The sequence below is a fragment of the Mastigoproctus giganteus genome, chromosome 4 (genome assembly GCF_048544385.1).
Source record: "Mastigoproctus giganteus isolate SK-2022 chromosome 4, ASM4854438v1, whole genome shotgun sequence".
Taxonomy (NCBI): Eukaryota; Metazoa; Arthropoda; class Arachnida; order Uropygi; family Thelyphonidae; genus Mastigoproctus; species Mastigoproctus giganteus.
Window position 1 is genome coordinate 184,611,334 of NC_143578.1, and position 22,221 is coordinate 184,633,554.

Consider the following 22,221-nt stretch of genomic DNA (forward strand, 5'->3'; position numbering starts at 1 on the left):
CCGTCATATTTTAATTGAATGTCCGTCCTTTTATAATGACCGCCGTTTATGTTTTAGCCATCTGTCTGAACCTTATACACTCAGACAGGTTTTAAACGACAATGACAGTATGTCAGCTATTTTTAAGTTTTTACAACTTATTAATCTAAATAATTCAATCTAAAATATTTTTATCGTTTTATACTGCATGAACGCTTTAATTTGTATATTCTTTTAAAATAATATACAAATAATTTAAATTTTATATTCTTCATCTTTTGACTTGGCGCATTATAGCCTTAGATGCTAATGCGCCATAAAACAAACAAACAAGCTGAAGCACTGGATATTGTTTGTTGGCATGCGCTGATTAGAGGATTGAATGGACGATATGGCAGATGCACAGAAACAAAATTTTTTGGTTTGCACATAAAAGTTATTGCTTTTTTGCTGTTTGTTGTTTGTTATAAATCATAAAGCATTACTGTTTTCTTACATGCCTAAAATGTGACACACTGAGTACATTAAATTTTTTTTAAAGAGTAATTTTGCCAGAATTCTGTATGGAGGAAAGGGGAGACCAAATTACTAAACCAAGGTAAAGAATATATGTAACACTTAGCAAATACACTAAAATTTTGTTAATATCTTCTCAAGAAAGAAATAAGTGACTCGCTGTATAGTGGTTCTACAAAAGGTAAAAGGATTGCAGATTAGAGGAGTAAGAGGAATTTTATTTGTTTAAGGTATGATAATAATTATAGTATAATATTGTTATTAGCATGGTATCATGAGATCATATGTTCATAATTGGCAATGATTACATCACTGATAGCTTCAACTAGTGCTAGTGCAAGAAGTGTGGAGTGGGGAAGAGAGATACTGTGGACTTCCATGTTTGAGATTTTTTTGCAGTGGTGGATTAATGGAAAATCTCAGTGGGAGGGGATTTTAAAAGACTGAGAGATCTGAAAACAATCTAAAATGCCATATCTTGTTACCCAAAGAATTTTTCATTTATTTTTACTAGGAGCAAAAAATATTTTCATGCTAAGCTGTATTTCATATAAACTGTTTTGTGTTAAGCAAATAAATATGCATTGAAAATTATAGGTCTGGGATGGCACAGCATGCATTTCGTGTTAAGATATTTCTTATTAACTATTATATCATGAATATACACAATAGAAAGAAAACTGCCACTGAATTAAATCAGTCATTGTCTTCATGTTACTGTCTCCTAACATAAAACTTATGCGAATTGCAAATGAAGAAAATACAAGTACACCCTATAATATTTAAACTTTGTACAGTGACCTTTTGGTTTTTTTTTTGGCTCCATTGGGACCTCAGTCTGGCTAGAAAAATGAAAAATCCATATATAGGGGAGTTATAGTCTGACTCACTGTGAGTTACCCAAGTTATAAATCAGCCAAAATTAATTATAAGTCTGAAAACAATAAAAACAATGTGTTAAAAACCAATAAACAGTATAAGTTTTCTGTATTATACTCAGAAAATTCCTTGTCAGCCTCTGGTAGCAAATTGGACAGAATTCAAAGCATTTTCTGAAAATTTGTACTTAAACCACTTATATACATGAAGTTTAGTGCTGCCTTCAAGTTTAGTATGGAGGCAGCAGCAGACTTCATTGTCTTGTTTCTTTTCTTAATATCGAAGGTTGTAGATGAACTGCCATTATATTCTTTCATAGCTTTTTTTATCTTTTCATCAGCTAACTTTCATTATTATATTTTTGGTTATCATTAGCAGATGTGCATTTTTAAAATTTCAGACCATAAATAAACAAAATATCCATATATAGGTTGCTACAGAGGAATTCCAGAAAGAAAAAAAAAAAAAAAAAAAAATCAAATAATGCTCGAAACAGTTTTTATCTAAGACAGGCTTTTTAGGTGGTTAGCATATATGTGTAAAGTGCCTCTTGTCTTCCCCATGTGTCTATCCATTTGTCTGTCCATTCTTCTTTCTGTTCACATATAATAACCTGTCTCTCACTGAATAGATTTTTTAAAAATTTTATATTCAACTCTTTTATAAAGATTTGTCAAATCCCAAATTCCATTAAAATTGGACCAATAAAAAAATCCAGAAATTATTATTATATATATTTTTTTCATATATATTTGTATATCTCATAGGCTGTTCAAACATTGAATGTTATGTTTTTTTTTTCTATTTCTTGGGTGGAACGAATGGTCCAATGCAATGTTTTTTATGTGCAGAAACAAAATGTTTTCAGTTTGTTTATAAAGGTTGTTACTTTTTGCTCTTTTTTTTTTTATCAGTTTGCTAAATACATAAATAAATTATTATTGTTTATTATATTAATCACAGCAGAAACATTAAACACATTTTATGTTACAGTTGTTATTAAAATCCAGGAAGAAATAAGTAAAATTGCATCACAAAACCATTCACAGTATACTATGGTTGTTTAATTTATTAATCACAGAGCTTGAAATAAGTGTTGTTTTTCAGAAAAACTCTGATGATTTAAAGGTGGGCAACTTTCCTTGTATACCTTCATCAATCAGAAATAAGGGGTTCCAATTCTGAACTCTGTGCAGTCCTATTCACTATACTACTCTACTAGGAAAAATGCCTATTGATTACTACCTTCTGTCTCCTTGCATCACTTATCCTGATTCATTTAATGGGGAAATAAATACAAACTTTATTGAAATCCACGTGTTCAATATTAGAATTGTTTTCTGCAACCAAATACTTTATAGCTTCATCATAGTAATTAACCAGATTTGTCAGACAAGACTTTCCCCTCAACAAACTCATGTTGTGACTGAAGTCAAACTTACTTATCCTGTAGTTAACTCTTTTTCTTTTTCATCTTAGCCCCTACTCTATGAATGGGTTAGACATCTGCACTTATCCAGTCCAAAGGAATCACTTCAGTAATGATCCCAATAAAATCCTGAAGTCATAGTATACTCCTTTGACACATGCTTTAATATAACAGTGATGCAGCCCATTCAAACTGCCCAGGACTGTTCTTGGGACCCCCTTTTAGGATACCGGTCCAAAAAAAACAAAACAAAAAAAAAACTTGCATATGTAAATAATATCAAAAATTATGTTACAAAAATATTATAAAAACATCCACATCTTGTTTGTTGGCAGTAAATAATAGCAGGTGCATAATAAAACAGCAATTCAATAGCTAAATTATGAGTTCATACAATTTATGTGCATAAATATCTTTGCCTTGGCAAAAATATATATTAAATCATCGTAATTAATGCTGTTTACTAATTCAGATTCAATACATAACAATGACAAATTACTCATTTTATCTTGAATTACACTATTCCTCAAATAGTTTTTTACTCGTTTGAGAACAGAAAATGACCGTTCCCCATTTGCATTTGTCACAGGCATTATGAGAAATATTTTGACAATTGTTTCATTTTCAGAATTGTTTCGACATTTGGAAATGTCAATATCTAAATCCATCATTAATAATATTGTATGTGTACTCAATATTTGAAACATTTTCTTCTTTGGCACAGCTACTGCTGTTATGATTAATGCCTTTTTAAATATTAATATATCATCATTTTAATTACTGCTTCATTTAATCTGTTGTTTATCAACAATTTCAGATTTTTAATTCAAATGAGATTATAGTAACAGCTTAAAAGTAATATAACTGATAATAATTCAATATAAAAATTTAATACTTGAATCAATTCATATTTTAAGAGCGAGAAAACAAAAAGCTTTCAGTAAAGGAAATGTTTCCTTTCAATAAAGGAAAAGTCATAATAGATAACGAAATGTTACATAGATTTGATATTTAAATGTCTGTTACAACAGAATCAAAATTTATTAAACTGCAACACTTCTTTCAGAGAGATGGATACATTCCTATATTTACTTCAGTGTTTGCACATCAACAATTAAACTAAATGTTACAGTTTTCAGGTCTCAGCTTATATAGCTTCTCAAATCCATGGGTGGTCCAATTAAAATAGTTTTTGCAGAGTGAATAAAATTTCCATATAACGAACAGATTTCGAGAGAGAGAGAGGCTGGGTACGCATTGTTTGCACCTCTGGCCCTTAGGCAATAGAGCTGCTGCTGCTGTAGAAAGCACCAATTAAGAGCTAAAAGGATTAACAATCCACAATTTACTGTTCATAATACATTTACAACCACCTCTCCCATATACTATACCAAGAAGTTGCACTGGTCATTGCTTTCTTGTGTTCATAGCCAGTGTGAAAAGATTAAGGCATATTCCCAACGTGGATGATATGCCATGGTCAGCCTGTGTTCTACCGTTACACCCTATTATAGTATTAGGAGAGAGTGATTTTCCTTTATTCTGGAAATTAATCTGTTCTTTCGGAGAAATGGGTCATCCACATTTTCAGTAAAGTTCACCTGTCTCTGTTTACAATGGTAGGTACAAGTGGGCCCTAGTTTAGATCAGGGTGTTAAAAAAAGAAATTGCTTTAAAAAATTTTCGATTACAGAGGCCTGCTTTATTGTGCGGCCCGAAGCTAGCGCCTCATGCACCTCTTTATAAGTATGGCTCTGACCTCAGCAACTTTATCTTCTCTCATCCTCAGTAGTTTTTCTGGTAGGTACTTCTCAGAGATCATTATATCATCTTTTTCAGCAAGCTGATTCTCCTCTGTCTTTTTACCTCTAGTTCAGGTATTTTTTCAGTTGTAAAAAATGGATGCGAAAGCGAAATACCTGGTTATCTCATTTTCAGTTCTGGTTGGATTGTTTTGATTTCACCATTTTGGACCTGAAGGAGACCATTATGAATTTTTTTTTTTTTTTTTTTGTATTCGCGTATAGAAGAATTCTTTGCCATGCCCTTAGCACTTTTCATCAGCAGTTTAAGATAATGAACCTTTTTAACTGAGTCCTTACCTTATATGTCTTATGATAAGTTGTAACTATCCCGTGCCTTCTTCTTCTTTAGCTGTATAAAATCTGCGAACTCTGTTGTCATTCATTTTACTTTACTACCGAACAAATATATTTGTGACTTCTGGGATAAATTGCTTAAACATTTTCCACTAGGAATTCGTATCCATCAACCTGTAGTTGCTCCCCAGTTGATGGAACACGAAGTCCTTAAAGCTTCTGCAATCTGCCCCCAGACTTAAGCAGGCATTGGTTATGATGGAACTGACAGGTGCCACTGAAGAATTGACAGCATATTAAATTATTTCAAATATAATTGCTCTAATTTTCAGTACTTCCTATAGACAGTTTTATTTTAGTCATTTTGGAAGTGAATTGTTTATCTAGAATTGTACATGGAAAGAACTTTTTATATGTTCTTGTTTATATTCCAACATGACCACTGGAGTATAAACAGGAATTTATAAACAGATCAGATGTGTTTATAATTAATTATTTTTGACAGTGAATACTAAAGCATTGCAAACTGTTTCACTTTACAGATGATCATATCATACTTAATAATGAGCAGATATTGTTTAAAATAAGGGTTAGAATAAAAAAAAAAAAAAACTTGTGAGTAATTGGGCCGTCAGATATGAAGTTCTCTGAGCAGTACAGACAGACAGACAGCCTGTCCTATCCAAAACCCCATAAAAATGAAAATGAGAACTTCATTTTCATTGGGTTTTGTCAATGATATACAGGTATTTTGCTAGCAGTGATAAGGAGGGGATTATTCCTTTGTATAAGGCAATGGCTAGTCTACATCTTGAGTACTGCAGTACTTACTCAAGAGGCGCCTCCGTAGCCAGGTGGGAAGGAGCAGCAGTGCATAGCACACGCTTCTTGATTAGACCGGGGTTCGAGCCCGTCACCACCAAATACGGAGGATGCGGAAAGGTCAGGGAATGACCACCGCATATCCCGGAGCAGTATGGCCTTAGTTGTCAATGCTCCTAAAAACCAAATAACAAACAAACAGTACTCAAGATGTAGAGTACTGTATGCAGATCTGGAGTCCCCATTTTAAGAAGGATGTGGATCTGTTGGAATGGATGCAGAGAAGAGCAACAAGATTGGTGAGGGGAACAAAAGGTGTTCCTACCAGGGAAGGATTCATTTTTGCAAATTGCAGTATCTGGAGACCTGTGAGGAGATCTGTTTGAGGCTTTGAGAACATTGTTTTATAAGAATTTTATAAGAATGTTGTTCTTATAAATGCCAAGATAGCACAAATTTCAATAAGTAAAAAAAAAATAAAATTAAATAAAAAATAAAAGCATCATTTTCAAATTTGAAATTATTAGTGAACAAATTTCCATTACTTTTTCTGGTACAGATAAAGAAATAAAAGCAATAGGTGTTTTTCAGCATCAGTTCTGTCAGGTACAGTGTGAGAAGCTACCAGATGCTGATATGAAAGAAGATAGAATTGATGGTCCTTAGTTCTGAATTTTCATATCTTCTTTTTTTGAGGAACCTTGTAAATACACCTGACAACAACATTTAGATAGCAGGCCATTTTTATGAATAAAACTTTGACTCAATGGTTCTGATGAGAGTAAAGTCTGCACCAGTATCTTTCTTTAAGCAGCAATCAAAATCAGTTGTCTGATAGAAAGTCCAAACTGAAATCATCAGACCGAAAAATTAGGTAATCTAATGCATACTGTACTGTGGTTGTATTTTAATATAAAATGTGCATTTTTCCAGTGAAATTTAATTTATAGTGCAGTGTGGACTTTAAAAAACTCCTACTTTTTCTATAAAATCTGTTTTCTTTCTGTTTTTCGGAAAGCACTCGTGCTTTGAAAAGAAAGACCTGTTTTTTTGCCTGTTTGCCTCCCCCCATGTTTTTCTCCTACTTACAAATGAATGAACTCTAGTAGCTTTCTGCAAGTAAAAAGTTGATAGCTATGCATTTAGAGAGTGAGGAAGGGGAGAATGGGCAGTTTGCAGCTTTTATTATTTTTAATCATTTATTTTATCAGATTTTAATTTGTCTCATTTGTATCACTTTATGCTATGTAGTTTAACTGTTGATGTATTTTATTAAATTATTTTGATATTGTATTGAAAATCTGTTTTAGCTGGATGTAACAAGAATGCTTATGCTTTCAATTATGCTGATAATTAAAATCAGGTACTTGTTACCCCTCAGGAATATCCTGAAAATGAACAAATTTCCATTTTAAGGGGAAAAAACCAGTGAAATAAAAGAGGAAAAAAAAAAAAAAAAAACCACACACACACACACACACACACACAGGCATCTCCGTGGGCAGGAGCAGCTGTGTGTAGCACACGCTTCTTGATTACACCGGGGTTCGAGCCCATGACCACCAAATACGGAGGATGCGGAAAGGTCAGGGAATGATCACCGCATATCCCTGGAGCAATATTTGCTAATGCCCCTAAAAACCAAATAACACACACACTCTCACTCTCTCTCTCTCTCTCTCTCTCTCTCTCTCTCTCTCTCTCTCTCTCTCTCTCTCTCCCCATGTAAGGAGTTGTTTTCCGTAATAGCTGTCATGAAAAATGAAATATTTATAGCATTAACTATGTGATGAGAACTATTTCTGCCTTCCAAGTAATATGAAGTGAGAACCTGAGACTGGCTACATGGGAACTGACATTAGAAAACAAAACACAGAATTACACAAAATGTATATATCTCTGAAAGTTACAAGTAAGGTTCTTTCTGACATGCAAACCAGATTTACAGTGAGAGATAATAATGTTAAATGTATAGTGCTCAATCCTAGTTCTATATCTGTCGCACTTTTTCATTCCATAGACCAGAGGTTTCCAAACTTTTTTAGTTCATGGCACCCTTAGTGTCTCAATTTTTTTCATGGTGCCCCTAGGCCAAAAGAAATACTTAACACATAAGTGGGCAACCTTTTTACATTGGAAGGCCATATTTTATTTAACCAAGATACTATTAGGCTGCATGCTGGGAATTTAATATAAAAAAAAAAAAAAATATATATATATATATATATATATATATATATATTTGTAGGCATATTTATAATTTTAATTACAGCCTGTTATTGTATGAGGAATTTAAACAAAAAAATTAGAAAAGACTTATTTGTTTAGCAATGATGATAAAACTAAAAATAGACAAACCTAGACAACAACCATTTAATTACTTTTTTATGACTGCTTAATGCCAGATAGTAGTCTGATATTTGGTTCCAACGTCTTTGAGCTTAGTTTTAATTTATCCTCCAAGTGAATATCCATCATCTGAGATCCCAAGCTTGGCTTGTTTTAATTTGTGTCATATATAAAAGACGTTTGATTCACAGGAGTAAGTTGTGCCAAAAACAAGATAGCATTCCATGAGCATGTTGATGTAGTTGTGGGTATTCAACAGCATTTTTCCATATTTGAATAGGATTCTTCTTCCCATAAAATAGACTTCAGAATATTATCTTCTGAGAGCTCAATTAATTCTATCTATAAGTCATTGAGTGCGTTGGAGACATCAATCAGTTGTGGTTGAAAATCTAGTTTCAGTGTTAGATCATGTTTCTCAAAATCAGCAAACCTTTCATTCTATTCTTCAATCGGGGAGTCTAGAACAGCTGTGTATTCTTTCATGCCGCACTTACTTAAACTGTAAACTAAATTGTATAAGCAGAATAATGATATATAAAAAAGAGAATAGATAAAATTTACCATAAAAATATTTTGAGTTTGGTGTTATGTCATGAAATAAATGGCAGATTTTGCATTTGAGAGAAATAGACAAAAGGCCACATGCAGCCTTAAGGCTGCAGGTTCCCCACCCCTGACCTAACAGTTCCGTTTATTAAGTAGTTGGGTCCAAACAACTCAATAAGTAATGTTGAAACTGTGAACTACCTCGAGCTAGTAGTTTGTGCAGTATCCGACAGATGTCGATTATTGCTGTTTCCCCTCAAAAATGTAAAATATCCCACGGTACCCCCGTGAGTTTGCTCACGGGGGTGCCGCAGGATATTTTAACATCCCCTCCAATAGTTTTTCTAGTTCTTCCTTGAATTTATTTAAACTATCCATTTCCACAACAACAGGCAGAAGTTTGTTTCAACAATTAACTATCTGCTAGTTGAAGGCAGTCTTCCACACATTTCTCCTGCAAGCATTCTTCCTCAATTTGTTATGCTTTAAGATCAACTGAGACCTGTCTTTCAATGACTGTGTTGTCTAAAATGTTTAAAATTGGATCCTAAAATTTCTTTATGTCATTCCAACTTCGTCTTCATGTTCATTATATGAAACTTTTTTAGGATGAATTGTTGTTGCTCAAATTCAGGTTCAATTCAATTGTACACGAATTTAAATGACTAGTAGGCATTTAAATTTATCATCTTTTACAGTTTAAAGTGTTTTGATAGATTTTGGAAATAGGTGACCTCATACAGTGCTTTGCTCAAAATGTTTATTTGGCTCAAAATATCGTACCAAACAATCAGGCATCAGATAAATTTGCTTTTCTTTCTTCTCCCCTCCATAAATTTATTCTCCAATTTTCTATATAGAATGCCTTTTTTTTAAACTATTCACTTTTTATTTATTTTTTTTATCTTAGTTGATAATGATATATTTTTTTCCTGTTGCTCTTTAGGTTTTTGATGCCTCATAAACTCCTCATAGGAATATGCTGAAAATGAACAAATTTCCAAATTTAAGGGAAAAACCAGTGTAGGAATAAAAGAGTGCAAAATATAAAAAAAAGACACACACACACACACACACACACACACATAGAGTCAGTGCCATGTTTGGCTCAATCCTTACAAGTGGCCTTGGATATTTTTTAAATCACTTTCAGTGGGACCAACTGATGATGTTAGCAACTGAAAATGCTAAATAAGTAGCATTGAGGAATGCATACTACTTATTTTTGTTGCTGCTGCTATGCTTTTTTTATACTGCCAAAGAGATGCTGCTTAAGGTTTAGACCTAAATGGATGTGAGATGAACTGATGAGACTAATGCCATGACTAGGGGCCTGATAATTTCTAATCATGTGATGATCAGAAGCCAGGGGCAAAGGGTGATGACGTTGTAGAGCAGATATAATTTTTTAAGGGCACAAAAGATGATATTGTTGTACACGTTGACACTAATGATATTAAGAGTAGGAGACTGGCGGAATTACTTAAGAAATACAGGTTAATGTTGAAAAGAAAATCGTGAGCTGGGTTGAATTTGCAAGTGTCTACAATTCTGCCCAGACACGATAGGAGGGAGTATATGATGAGAGCCATGTCGATCAATTTAGCCCTGGAGAGATGGCTCAAGGGGTAGAATTTTTCTCAGCCTGGTCTGTGCTTGTTAACAGGAGAGACTGCTTCTACAGGGATGGGATAACTTAAATAGAAAGGGGCAAGAATATTTGCTGATGCTATCAAGGCAGAGTTAGGTGGGTCGGAAAACTGCTAACTTGGGGAGATACACAGACAAACAGATTAACAGTAGCCGCTGGCAGAGGTAGTAGTAGTAGTAGTAGTGGCACTTGATGCAAGAAAGCAAGTGTAGGAGCTTATGCAGCATCAGCCAAAAAAAAAAAAAAATCACACCATACCCTCCAAATGCCTGTCCAGTTCCTCCTTAAATTTATTTAACCTATCAACTTCCACAACGACAGATGGAAGTTTGTTCCAGCAATTAACCACCCGCTGGCTAAAGGCAAATTTCCGCACATCTATTCTACATCTATCCTTTCTTAATTTGAACTTATGTCCCCGTAGGTTCGTATTCTGAACAAGTGGGAGGATCCCATCAGAATTCAGCGTGCTCAACCCATTCAAGGCCTTATAGACCTCAATCAGATCACCGCGCAGGTGCCTAGTCTCCAGCCACTGCAATTTGCAGAACTTAAGCCTCTCTTGGTAAGAGGATCCCTTCATTCCCCTCACCAATCGTGTTGCTCTTCTCTGTACACGCTCAAGCAAATCTACATCCTTCCTAAAATGAGGCCTCCAGACCTGTACGCAGTATTCAAGGCGTGAAAGTGATTCTTGCACTTCTTCTATTGAAATGAGCCTCAGCCTGGAAAACAAGGTGCAGGGAATTCCAGAGACTACTGGGAGTCATTGCAGAACAAGTAAATACATGGGCTGAGTTAGGGTAGCTAAGAATAGAAACAGGTGCATGTATACTTGTGTATGTAAATCCAAGGAAGTACATCCAGTTGACATGGCTGGACAGTGTAGTGTCGAGTCAATTTGGTGTTACATAAGCACTGGGAAAGCAAAATTGATAGTAGCAGTATGTTATAGGCCTGATGACTCTGATGAGTGTAATAAACAACTGTACAGAGAAATAGTGGGCCATTAAATTAGAGTGTCTTATAACGGGGGGATTTTAATTTCCCAGATATTGAATGGAATTTGTGGGTTGGTCACTCACACACTAGCATGACTTTTGTGGATTTATTGGATGATTGTTTTCTACATCAGCATGTTCGGGACGCAACTAGAGGGAGTAATCCTCTTGATCTGATTATCAGTAGTGATTCTTCATTCATTAAGAATCTGCAGATAAAGGAAGCAGTAGGTGACAGTGTGCTGAAGTGGGATTATTCAAAGAGGCAACTACCATCAGAGGTAAAGGGAAGGATTTTTGCTTTCGTAAAGGTGACGACGATGGTCTGAGACAGTATTTAAATTCTATACGGTGGAACCAACTGATGTTGATGATGTTACCAACAGCAAATTCAAAATGGGAAGTATTCAAAGAATTAATCTTGGAAGCTACTAGGCTTTTCATACCAACTAAAAAATATTGTTCAAGGTTTAGGCCTAAATGGATGTCAGATTAACAAATTAGACATATGGCAGAGAAGAAAAATGCATGGGATACATATAAATTAACAGATGATGTGGAAGCCTATGATAGATATAAGCTGGTCTGTAACCAAGTCACAAAGGTGGTTAGGCAGGCAAAGGGAGATTACAAGAAATCTTTGGCAAAGGATGCAAAGACAAACTTCAAAGAATTCTTTACTTATGTAAACTCTCGAAGGAAGGGGATGAATTAGATTGGTCCAGTAGATATCGATGGTTCAATTTTTGATGATCCTGCTCAGGTAGCTAACAAACTAAATGAATATTTTGCATCTACATTCACACATGAGGAGTTATTCAGTGAGGGGAATGCCAGAGGTGTATTAAACTCTGTCAGTAAGCTAGATAATCTTCCACTTTACTGAGAGGAAGAGAAATTGTTGAAGATAAACATAAGAAAGGCTCCCGGGGTGGATGGAATCTATCCAGTTATATTAAAGGAGGCATCAAAGGAAGTAAGCAAACCCTTAGCCATAATTATGAGAGCTTCCTTGGAATCAGAGGAGGTACCCATGGACTGGAGATGTGCAAATGTGACCCCCAATCCAGAAAGGGGGAGACAGGTAATTACAGACCTGTTAATTTAACTTCTGTTCCAGGGAAATTAATGGAGGCACTGGTTGATAGCTTAAAGAAGCATTGCAGGATCATCTAGACAAGACTTCAGTTATAGCTTGGACATAGCATGGGTTTGTTAAGGGGAAGTATTGTCTGACCAATTTGATTGGATACTATGATGTGGTCACAAAGGAACTGGATGCAAAGGATAATTTTGATATCATATATTTGGATCTTAGAAAGGCTTTTGATATTGTTGCACATGGAAGACTGCTGCACAAATTGGAGTAGTGTGGCATTGGAGGCAAATTGCTACTATGGATAAAGGGATTATTGAGTGGGAGAAGATAGAGAGTGGTAATCAATGGACACTGCTCTTCATGGACTAATGTTATTAGTGGAGTCCCCCAGGGTTCAGTGTTGGGTCCATTGTTGTTTTCTGTATTTATTAATGATATTGATGATGGTATATCTGGCGTAATGTTCAAGTTTGCAGATGATACTAAGGTCGGCAGGGTTGTTAATGACACTAAGGACAGTACGCTGCTGCAACCGGATCTAGAAAAGTTGAGCAGGTGGGCTGAGAGCTTGAAACTGAAGTTTAACATTGACAAATGTAAAGTACTGCATAACCCCAGAAGCAATAACCCCAGAGTAATGTATCAACTGTGTGGTACTACACTGACAGTGGTAGAGAGTGAAAACGACCTGAGGGTAATTGTGATGGCAGATATGAAGTTTTCTGAGCAGTGCAGACGGTCTGCAAGAGTAGCTCATGGTGTCTTGTCAATGATATATATACAGGAATTTTTCTAGTAGGGATAAGGAGGTGATTATCCCCTTGTATAAGGCAATGGTTAGGCCACACCTTGAGTACTGTATACAGGTCTGGGGCCCTCATTTTAAGAAGGATGTAGAGCTGTTGGAACGAGTACAGAGAAGGGCAGCAAGATTAGTGAATGGAACAAAGGGTTGCTGTTACGAAGAAAGGCTTAAATTTTGCAAATTACAGTGTCTGGAGACTAGGCACCTGCGAGGTGATCTGATTGAGGTGTATAAAGCCCTGAATGGTTTAAACATGCTGAATGCTGATCGGATTCTTTCTCTTGCTCAAAATAATCGCCTGAGAGGGCATAAATTCAAATTGAGGAAAGACAGTTGTAAGGTAGATGTTCAAATGTTTGCGTTCAGATAGCGAGTGGTTGATTGCTGTAACAAACTTCCATCTGTCATTGTAGAAGTTGATAGCTTAAATTGATTCAAGGCAGAACTAGACAAACATTTCTAGAGAGTGGATGGGTGAAATGAGAAGGGTGTGTATTTTTTTGGCTGATGCTGCATAAGCTTGCTTTCTTGCATCATGTGCCTTTGCTAATTATAAATTATCAGGCGACAGAAACTGTACAATAAGTACAGACATCTGTAATCAAGTCACTAAGGGGATTAGGCAAACCGAGGCAGATACGTCTGGCTAAGAACTCAAAGAGAAGTATCAAAGAATTCTTTTCTTATGGAAAGAATCGAAAGGAATGAAATATAATGGCACACTAGATGGAAAGAGATGAAATATATTGGTACACTAGACGGAAAGGGATGAAATATATTGGCACACTAGATACATATGTATGCCATAACTGTTGATCCTGTTCAAGTTGCTGACAAACTAAGTAACTTTGTAACTATTTTGCTTCATCATTCACCTGTGAAGTTTTTAGGATGGGAATACCAGAAGCAAACCAAATTATAACCAAGAGATGAATGATTTTGTGATAATTGAGAAGGAAGTGGAAGAGTAATTGTTGAATCTAAAAGTAAACATGGCACCCAGGGCTGATGGTATCTTTCCAATTATATTAAAAGAAGCAACAAAAGAGGTAAGCAAGCCTTTTGCCATAATTCATCCCTAAGAGCATCCTTGGATTCAGGGAAGCAAATGTTGCTCCGCTTCATAAAGAAGATCGAGGGGCAAAGGATTAATAATTACAGACCTGTATGTTTGACCTTTGTTCCAGCGTAAAATAATGGAGTCAGTGGTTAAAGAACTATTGTAGAATCGTTTGGACAGGCATGGAGTTATATGGAATTTGCAGCATGAATTTGTTAATCTTATCTGACCAATCTGATTAGCTGATGTGATTCAGAAACAGTGGAACTGGATGCAAAAAATATATTTGTCATTACATACCGGGGGGGGATCCTTGGTATCTGAGTCCTTGCAGTTATGAGGATTTGAAAATTAAAGAATTAAAGCTTTTTCCCTTGAGAAAATTGACAAAGCACTTGAATATTTTTTGTGAGAACGATCTTCTTCATGATCCTGCAACAAATGTTAAGCACAAAGTTAAAGACATAACTAAATGTTACGACACAATTTTATATGAAAAAGTACCGCAAAAAAAAAAAAAAAAAAGATTCATTCTTTATTCGTAAAACTGAAAAATAGTGTAACTTCCATAAACTTTACTCAACCTTATGTTGTTCAACATATTATAATAAAAAATATCTAATAAAGTAATTCTCATTTTTCAGTTCCTTCAATCCATTTTTTAATATGTACAAGTACATAATACACATTACAAAAATTTGGTCCCCATCTTAAGTGGAACTTACTGGAACTAATTATCCTCGGATAATGAAGACCCCCCTGTATTAGATTTCAGTAAAGCTTTTGATTGTTCCACAAGAAAGATTGTTGTCCTAATTGGAGTAGTGAGACATTAGGGGCAAGTTATTGTTGTGGATAAAGGGATGGCTGAGTGGCAGAAGACAAAGGGTAGTTGTAAATGGGCCCTGCTCTTCTTGGGATAATGTTTGGTGGAGTTCCTTAGGGTTCAGTGCCTGATCCATTACTATGTTTAATATTTATTTAAGAATATTGATGAAGGCATATCAAAATTATTTTCCATTTCGTCCTTTTGCCAATATCGCCATTCGAGTTGCTCATCAAAGATGAGCAACTCGAATGGCGATATTGGCATCTAGGCTCTTTATGAAGCTGAATGTGTTTTTTCATGGAGCTCAATGTCTTTTTTTCAGATGTGGTGTACATACTTGAACACAGTATTCCAAATGTGGTCTTACAATTGCCTTATACAGTGGGAAGATGGCCTCCATATCTCTTTACCATAGTTAGGCCCATTATGGCTAAGTTTCCTTGTGACATAAAGCCCACAAACAAACAAACCTCCATAACTCAACAGGATAATGTTCGATAAATCATCGATAGGATACCACGAGCTTTCCTGGCTCTTGTTTGCCAGGAAAGAAAAAAATCAGTTCCATCATAGCTAATATTACTATGGAGGAACTTGAAGGTCGTGTAATTTTGAACTTACATGTTCCCATCGCCCTCTGGTGTTTGTATGTCAGTGATCTTTGCTGTTGCCACTCAGGGATCAGAAACTCGACTCCTACAGTATCTCAATTCCCTTTCAACCTTTATTCATGGTTGTGGTGCGCTATCGCCTTAGTCGCTTTTGCGCCAATAAAATCCAAATCCAAACCCTTTATTCACTTTAACTGTTGAGCTAGAAACAAACAGTACTCTTCCTTTCTTAGACATTCTGGTCCAATGTGTGCATACACTCTTTACAACTCCCGTCTTCAGGAAGCCTGTGTGTGCAGGCCAATATACTAATTATGGGTCTACGCATGCCCTGGACACTTATGTAGTACTGCCCGTACTTTGTTTACCCGTGCATGGATGCATTCCAGTTCCGTTAGTGATAGGCAGTTGGAGCTTTCTAATTGCGATTATCCTCCTGATGTTCTGGATAAGTGAGTTACAAGCCTGTGATTTTGTTACCTGATCATATCCTCCCCACGATGATGAGTTTATCTCCACTGCCTACTATCTGGGCACTTCTGAGCATCTTGTTAGAATTTTATGCTCTTACCATATACGGTGTGTACAGGTCCCTGGTAGGAAATTACATTCTATCATTTCTACAGTTAAAACACCTATTCCTCCTTTTCTGTGGAGCAGTTACATTTACCGTATTACACATCTGGATTGTGGGATGTATTCTGTTGGTGAGTCTGCCAGGAGGTTAAGAGATTGTGTTTGACAGTATGAGATGGCTCTCCACACCAGCAACTTTGAACGCTCTGCTGTTGCCGAGCATTATTGGATCGAGCAACATAACCTTGATCCCCATTGTGACAGTGAAACCGTCGACCATTCACGTGATTACTGCCAGTACTCGTGGCTTGAGGCACTCCACATTGCTAGCTGCAATCGTACTATGAATTGCAATGGGGGAGTTTATATACATCCCATTATGGAGTCTGCTATTGTACAGTGAAATGAGCGCTGTTGTGCATTACGTGTGCATAATGCTGTATCATCGGCACCGGAATTGTGGTTTTATGACCACGCTGAGTCTTCTGTTATTGTAACCAGTGTATATATACTAAATGCACTGTGTACCAACTATCTGATGAAGGGACACTTTGCTCTGAAAACTACTATTTTATTCCTTTATTTTAATGCTTTTATCTTGTTTTATATCTGTTTTTGCTTTATTTATTTTATTTTAATAAAGTCTAACTTAATCAGTTTTTTGGTTGTGACAAGAAATTATAGTGATAAGCAGCCCCTATGCCCATGGCCTGTTTTATAAAGTTGTTTAGGTTTAGAAATGAGTTCTTAAGTCCTGTATAAAAATTTTTATAGGTACCATAGGCTCTGAATTCATTTTCATGAATAAATTCAGAATTGTCAACGAGCTCGTCAACAGTTTCTTTTATAGTGAGGTTATTGTTTAGATGAAGCAGACCACCTTGATCTGTGGACTTTAATCCCTTTGCATATGTCTGGGATGTTTTAGAGAGGGGAGGATGCTAACTGTCTTCCTAGAACCATTCATGCATTAAAATCTACTCTTGTAGAGGGATGAGATTATCATCAGAAGGCCCTATCAACCTTGTTGCACCTGGGGTGTACTGTTCTCCTTATTAAAAGCTAAATTATGCAGATCAGCACTGGCTTTAGATATTTATGATCAGGAATAGTTCTTTTCAGACTACATGCACAAAAGAGGTTATAGAATTTTATCAAGTAATATTTTTCTGTATCTCAGATTTTATGATTTTATATTAATTTTTATTGTGCGTCTGTTTGTTCCATTCTTAATAAAAAGAAACTGCTTATTCTCAGAGATCTGAATGAGTCAGAGAGGCTTCAGAGATTGGAAGAAGAACAAGAACAGCTTAATTCCTCCTTGATTGCTCTTACCACACATTTTGCTCAGGTTCAGTTTCGCCTCAAACAGATTGTTGATGCTTCCACAGAAGAAAAAGAGGTAAGAAAAACAGTCACTGTCATTACTGTTATTATTATTTTGTTATTTCATTTTTGGCATGAATTTTTAGAAGGAAGGCTGATTTTATTAACTGGTAACAGATTTAATGTTGAGGTTTGTGAAATTATTAGATGGTAAAGGGGCCGTTTCTTGATATGCATATAGTTTCAACACTACAGTTGTATTGAACTATCACTTTTATGGCTTTTCCAGAGAGCCATTCTGTCACCAAAAAATGATGTGGTGTATACCACAAGCAGCAAGCTTTCTCCTGCAAAATTACATGTCTATTGATATGTAGCCCAGTGGTCAGGAGCGAGAGTGCATAGCACGCATTCCTTAAGTAGACCGGGGTTCAAGCTCGTGACTACTAAATACGATAAATGTTTGTATTGACGATTTATTGTAAACTCTACTGACTTGGTTGTCGTGCCGGAGTATAAACAGAAAATTTATTTATTTATATAGTACCAAACACCAGTGTAGTAATCAGCTATCCAAAAAAAATTTTTTAAGCCTTTGAAGCTGCTTGATATCCCTTCCTATAAAGGGATGCTGAAGATTGGTGTTCTCATTATGTATTATGGAAATTTAGATTTGCCAGCAATCCGTAGTGAAATACAATTGGATATCAAGAAGCATGTGCCACATACCATCGAAGCCACCATCCTGACCTGCCATGCAATAGGTCAGAATGCTCATTCCATGTATTCTAATCATATGCCATCTGCTATTTCAATTTAAGTTGCTCTATTTCCCTATTTGCCTGTTTTGCCATAAGCATTAATAAGGCACGGGGACAGACAAAATTAAAGTTGAGATTGACTTGAAAAAGCCTGTTTATTTTTCATGATTAACTTTGGCTGTTCTCGAGTTGGTAATGATAAAAACTTTGTTGTATTAGCTCCAAATGGTGAAACATATAACATTGTGCAATAATGTTACAAGTTTTAAAGGTATTTTATTAACATAGAACTTCTATCTACACAGAAGCTCTATATTAATAAAATATTGCCTAACTAATAAAATATGGCATAATAAGTACTTTGTTTGCAGTTGAACTTTTTTTATGCATTTAAGTGTTTAAGTTTTTGGCTTTATTAATAACTTAGGTTTTATCTTCCTTCATTACTGAGCTATAAACCTACACATAATTTTGAACATTGTAATCTGGGCAAAGTAATTTGGTTGATAAACAAATAAGAAAAAATATTTATAATATCCAATCAAAGGTAAAAAATGGAATTTTAAAGGGTGTATTGTATACTTGTCAAGAAGCACTGAAGGTCTCCTTCAACTTTGCAACCTTAAGAAGGTGACATAGTCTTTGGTGTCAAGCAGCACTGGGGATTTCCCCAAACTCCACATTTGTTTCTCTGTGAAGCATACAGAACTCTATAAAGGCCAGAATGTGTAAAGTGTGGTTTGTGTCAGTGTGGGTTTAATCACTTGTATTTTCACTAATCGCTAATTCATATGCCCTAATCTCAGAAGCACCAATGATCACTTGTCCTAATGGTGACTAGCTCTAATTGCACATTCTGTAATGAATGCTTGCCATAATCTCATATGCCCTAATCGTACATGCCATAATGAATGCTTGCCATAATCGCATATGCCTAATCATACATGCCGTAATGAACGCTTGCCATAATGGTGACCTGCCCTAATCGTGTCCCAATGGTAAGTGGGGGAGTGCTACTGTCAGTTGCCCTAAGCAAGTGTATAATTGATTTCTTCAATCCCTTTCACTCTAATGACCCTTTACAGGGTTATTTAAGTTGATGAGCAAGTGAGGTAATGCCCCCCCCGCCAATGTTTCCACCTGCGTTTTTTGACCTAAGAATTCATTCAAATAGTAGCCAAATATCAGCATGATGTTTGCTCTTTAGAGTGGGGGATAATACCTATTAAGGTTATTATTTTATTATAATTATAATATAATTATTATTAATATTATAATTTATAGTTGGTGTTGCAGGCTGGTTCAGGATCTTACCATATCTATCATCAGAGCATGCTGCTGCTGCCAAGTTTTTATTCTGGATCTGGGGTTCTTGTGTAGTATGCATAGAGGCCAAATGTTTTCATCTCTTTATATTCTTCTTCCAGATAAGTCAAAATCAACTTAAAATCGCATGTTCCAATTAATTCAACAGAAAGCATTGCAAATTGGGACAGCTTTTTAACCAAGAAAATTCCAAGTTGATTACTTAAAGTGCTGTGATCAGATCCATAGAAAAAACATTTTTTGATGCTGATATTAAGGGCTGTTTATTTCATTTCAGTCAAGAAATTTGGCGGAAAGTACAACATTTTAGGATTATGATTAGTGTACATCGAGAAACAAATTGTCAGAAAGTTAGTGAAGTCATTGGTGGGATTAGCATTTGTTTCTTTAGAGGAACTAGAGAAAACTTGGGAAGGAATTATTTGAGAACGTCCACCACCAGAATATCCTTCACATGAAAAGTGTGAAGAGCTTATTGGATTGGACCCACTGCTCACTTTCCGCCATCATTGTGGAATCATTGTGCTAATTTTGGTCCTCGGACAATAAATCATGTGGAAGGATGGCATTATGCTTTAAATAAATGTGTGGGGCACCATCGCGTTAATATATGGACGATGATTACCCATTTAAAAAAACCAAAAGCTAACTTTAAGAGAATACTAGGATTAGTAAATGTTGGAAATTTTCCACCTCGTAAAAAACATAAATACAAGGGCATTAATAAGAAATTAATGAAATTAACAGCAGATAGACAAAATGGGGACATCGATTTATAAACTTTTGTGCAAGCGGTTGGTTTCTTTCTTCCACATATGATTAGTATAATTTAAACTTTAATTTTTATTTGTGTTTTAAACCTGTGTTTATTTCTTTATTTGATATCAGTTAAAAATACAATTTGTATTTGTATAAAGAAAATAAATTGATTATTATTTTGATTTTATATTTGTTTCTTTTTTCATTGTTTTTTAAAGACCATTTTTATATTTTTATTGCTCTGAAAATATAGGATACACACAATAAAAATGTGATTATGGCAAGTGGGACATAGAGCCTATACTTTCAGGGCAAGTAAGATATAGGGCTTCAGCTACTAGGGCAAGTGGGGTAATGCTATCAGTGTGATTATAGGGTTGCGTTGTTATTCTGAGTGTTTAGCCATGAGGCTCCTTCTGAGACTTAAGTTGCCTGTCACTACCGCTTTGTAGGTAGACCATGTAGTAGAGAGGGCTGAGAACTCTGGCTGGACCCGACGCAGAATCATCTGTGCTATGTCGGGCCAAAAAAAAAAAATAATAAAATAAAATAAATAAAAGAAAAAGTAAAATAAAAAAAAAAAAGTTTGAAAGTGAGTGTGGGGAGTAAAGCTAGGGAAATAGGATGGTTGTTGTAAGAGAGGTGGCTGCCATAAAGATGGGCTGAAACCAGGGAAAGACAAAAAGGGGCAGCAGGGGAGAAAGGAGATGGGAGAAAGAATACTTGATGAGAATCAACTGAAAGAGCGAGCTGGCTTTAGGATAGGATTCTCGATTATTGATCACCCTCACATAATATCACAGCTAATGGAGAAGCAATTGAATATAAAAACACCATTATTTCTGTGTCTTATGAAAAGGCATTTGACTCCTGCATTTGTGTCTTATGAAAAGGCATTTGACTCCTGCATTTGTGTCTTATGAAAAGGCATTTGACTCCATCCAACACAAGGCAATGTTTTGGGCACTGGAAAGACAAAGCACAGACATCCCATACATTATGATTTTGAAGAAATGTATGAGAACGCTACCTACTTTATTAGACTAGACAAAGACAGTAGAAAAATTTAAAATTGAGAAAGGAGTTAGACAAGGAGACAATATCTCCGAAGTTGTTTCCTGCTGCTCTTGAAGAAGCTTTCAGAAGATTGGACTGGTCGCAGAAAGGAGTCAATGTGAATGGAGAGTGCCTAAACCATTTACGATTTGCAGATGACATTGTGATCATAAGCCACAATCCCAAAGAATTAGAGGAAAATCTTAATCAGTTATGCAGAGTTAGTAAGGATTTAGGACTAAAGATGAATTTGGTTAAAAAAAAGTAATGATCAAGTATGCCACAGGAAGGGATATAATCATTGAAGGAGCAGAAATTGAAAATGTGGATTCATATCTTATCTTGGACAAGTCATTAGCTGTAATAATGATAAATGGTTGGAAGTCAAGGGAAGAATAAATTTCGGATGGATACCATTCAGAAATATAGGCACATACTGAGGAACAATATCCCAATTTGTCTGAAATGTAAAATAATGAACCAATTTGTACTCTCCACCATGACTTATGGAAGTGAAACTTGGGCACTCACCAAAAGAATGGAAGAGAAACTGAAAACTACACAGTGAAGAATGGAACGAATTATATTAGGAATCAGACTGTTGGATGTATTATTCAGAAAACTCAAGTAAAGGACATTCTTATCAAAACTAAAGAACTGAAATGGATTTGGGCAAGACACTTAGCTTGAAGATATGATAACAAATGGAACTAAGAAAATAACAGAATGGTATCAAAGA

General features: G+C 35.5%; 1 protein-coding gene across 3 annotated transcripts in view; it reads left to right on the forward strand.

The window, feature by feature from the left end:
* Positions 1-22,221, forward strand: part of LOC150087252 (RUN domain-containing protein 1) — a 295,153-nt gene that overhangs the window by 31,742 nt on the left and 241,190 nt on the right. For all 3 annotated transcript variants that reach the window (XM_090371915.1, XM_090371918.1, XM_090371916.1), the window contains exon 3: positions 17,512-17,656. In XM_090371915.1, coding sequence (XP_090228041.1) covers positions 17,512-17,656 — 145 coding nt within the window. The remainder of the gene's footprint in view (positions 1-17,511; positions 17,657-22,221) is intronic.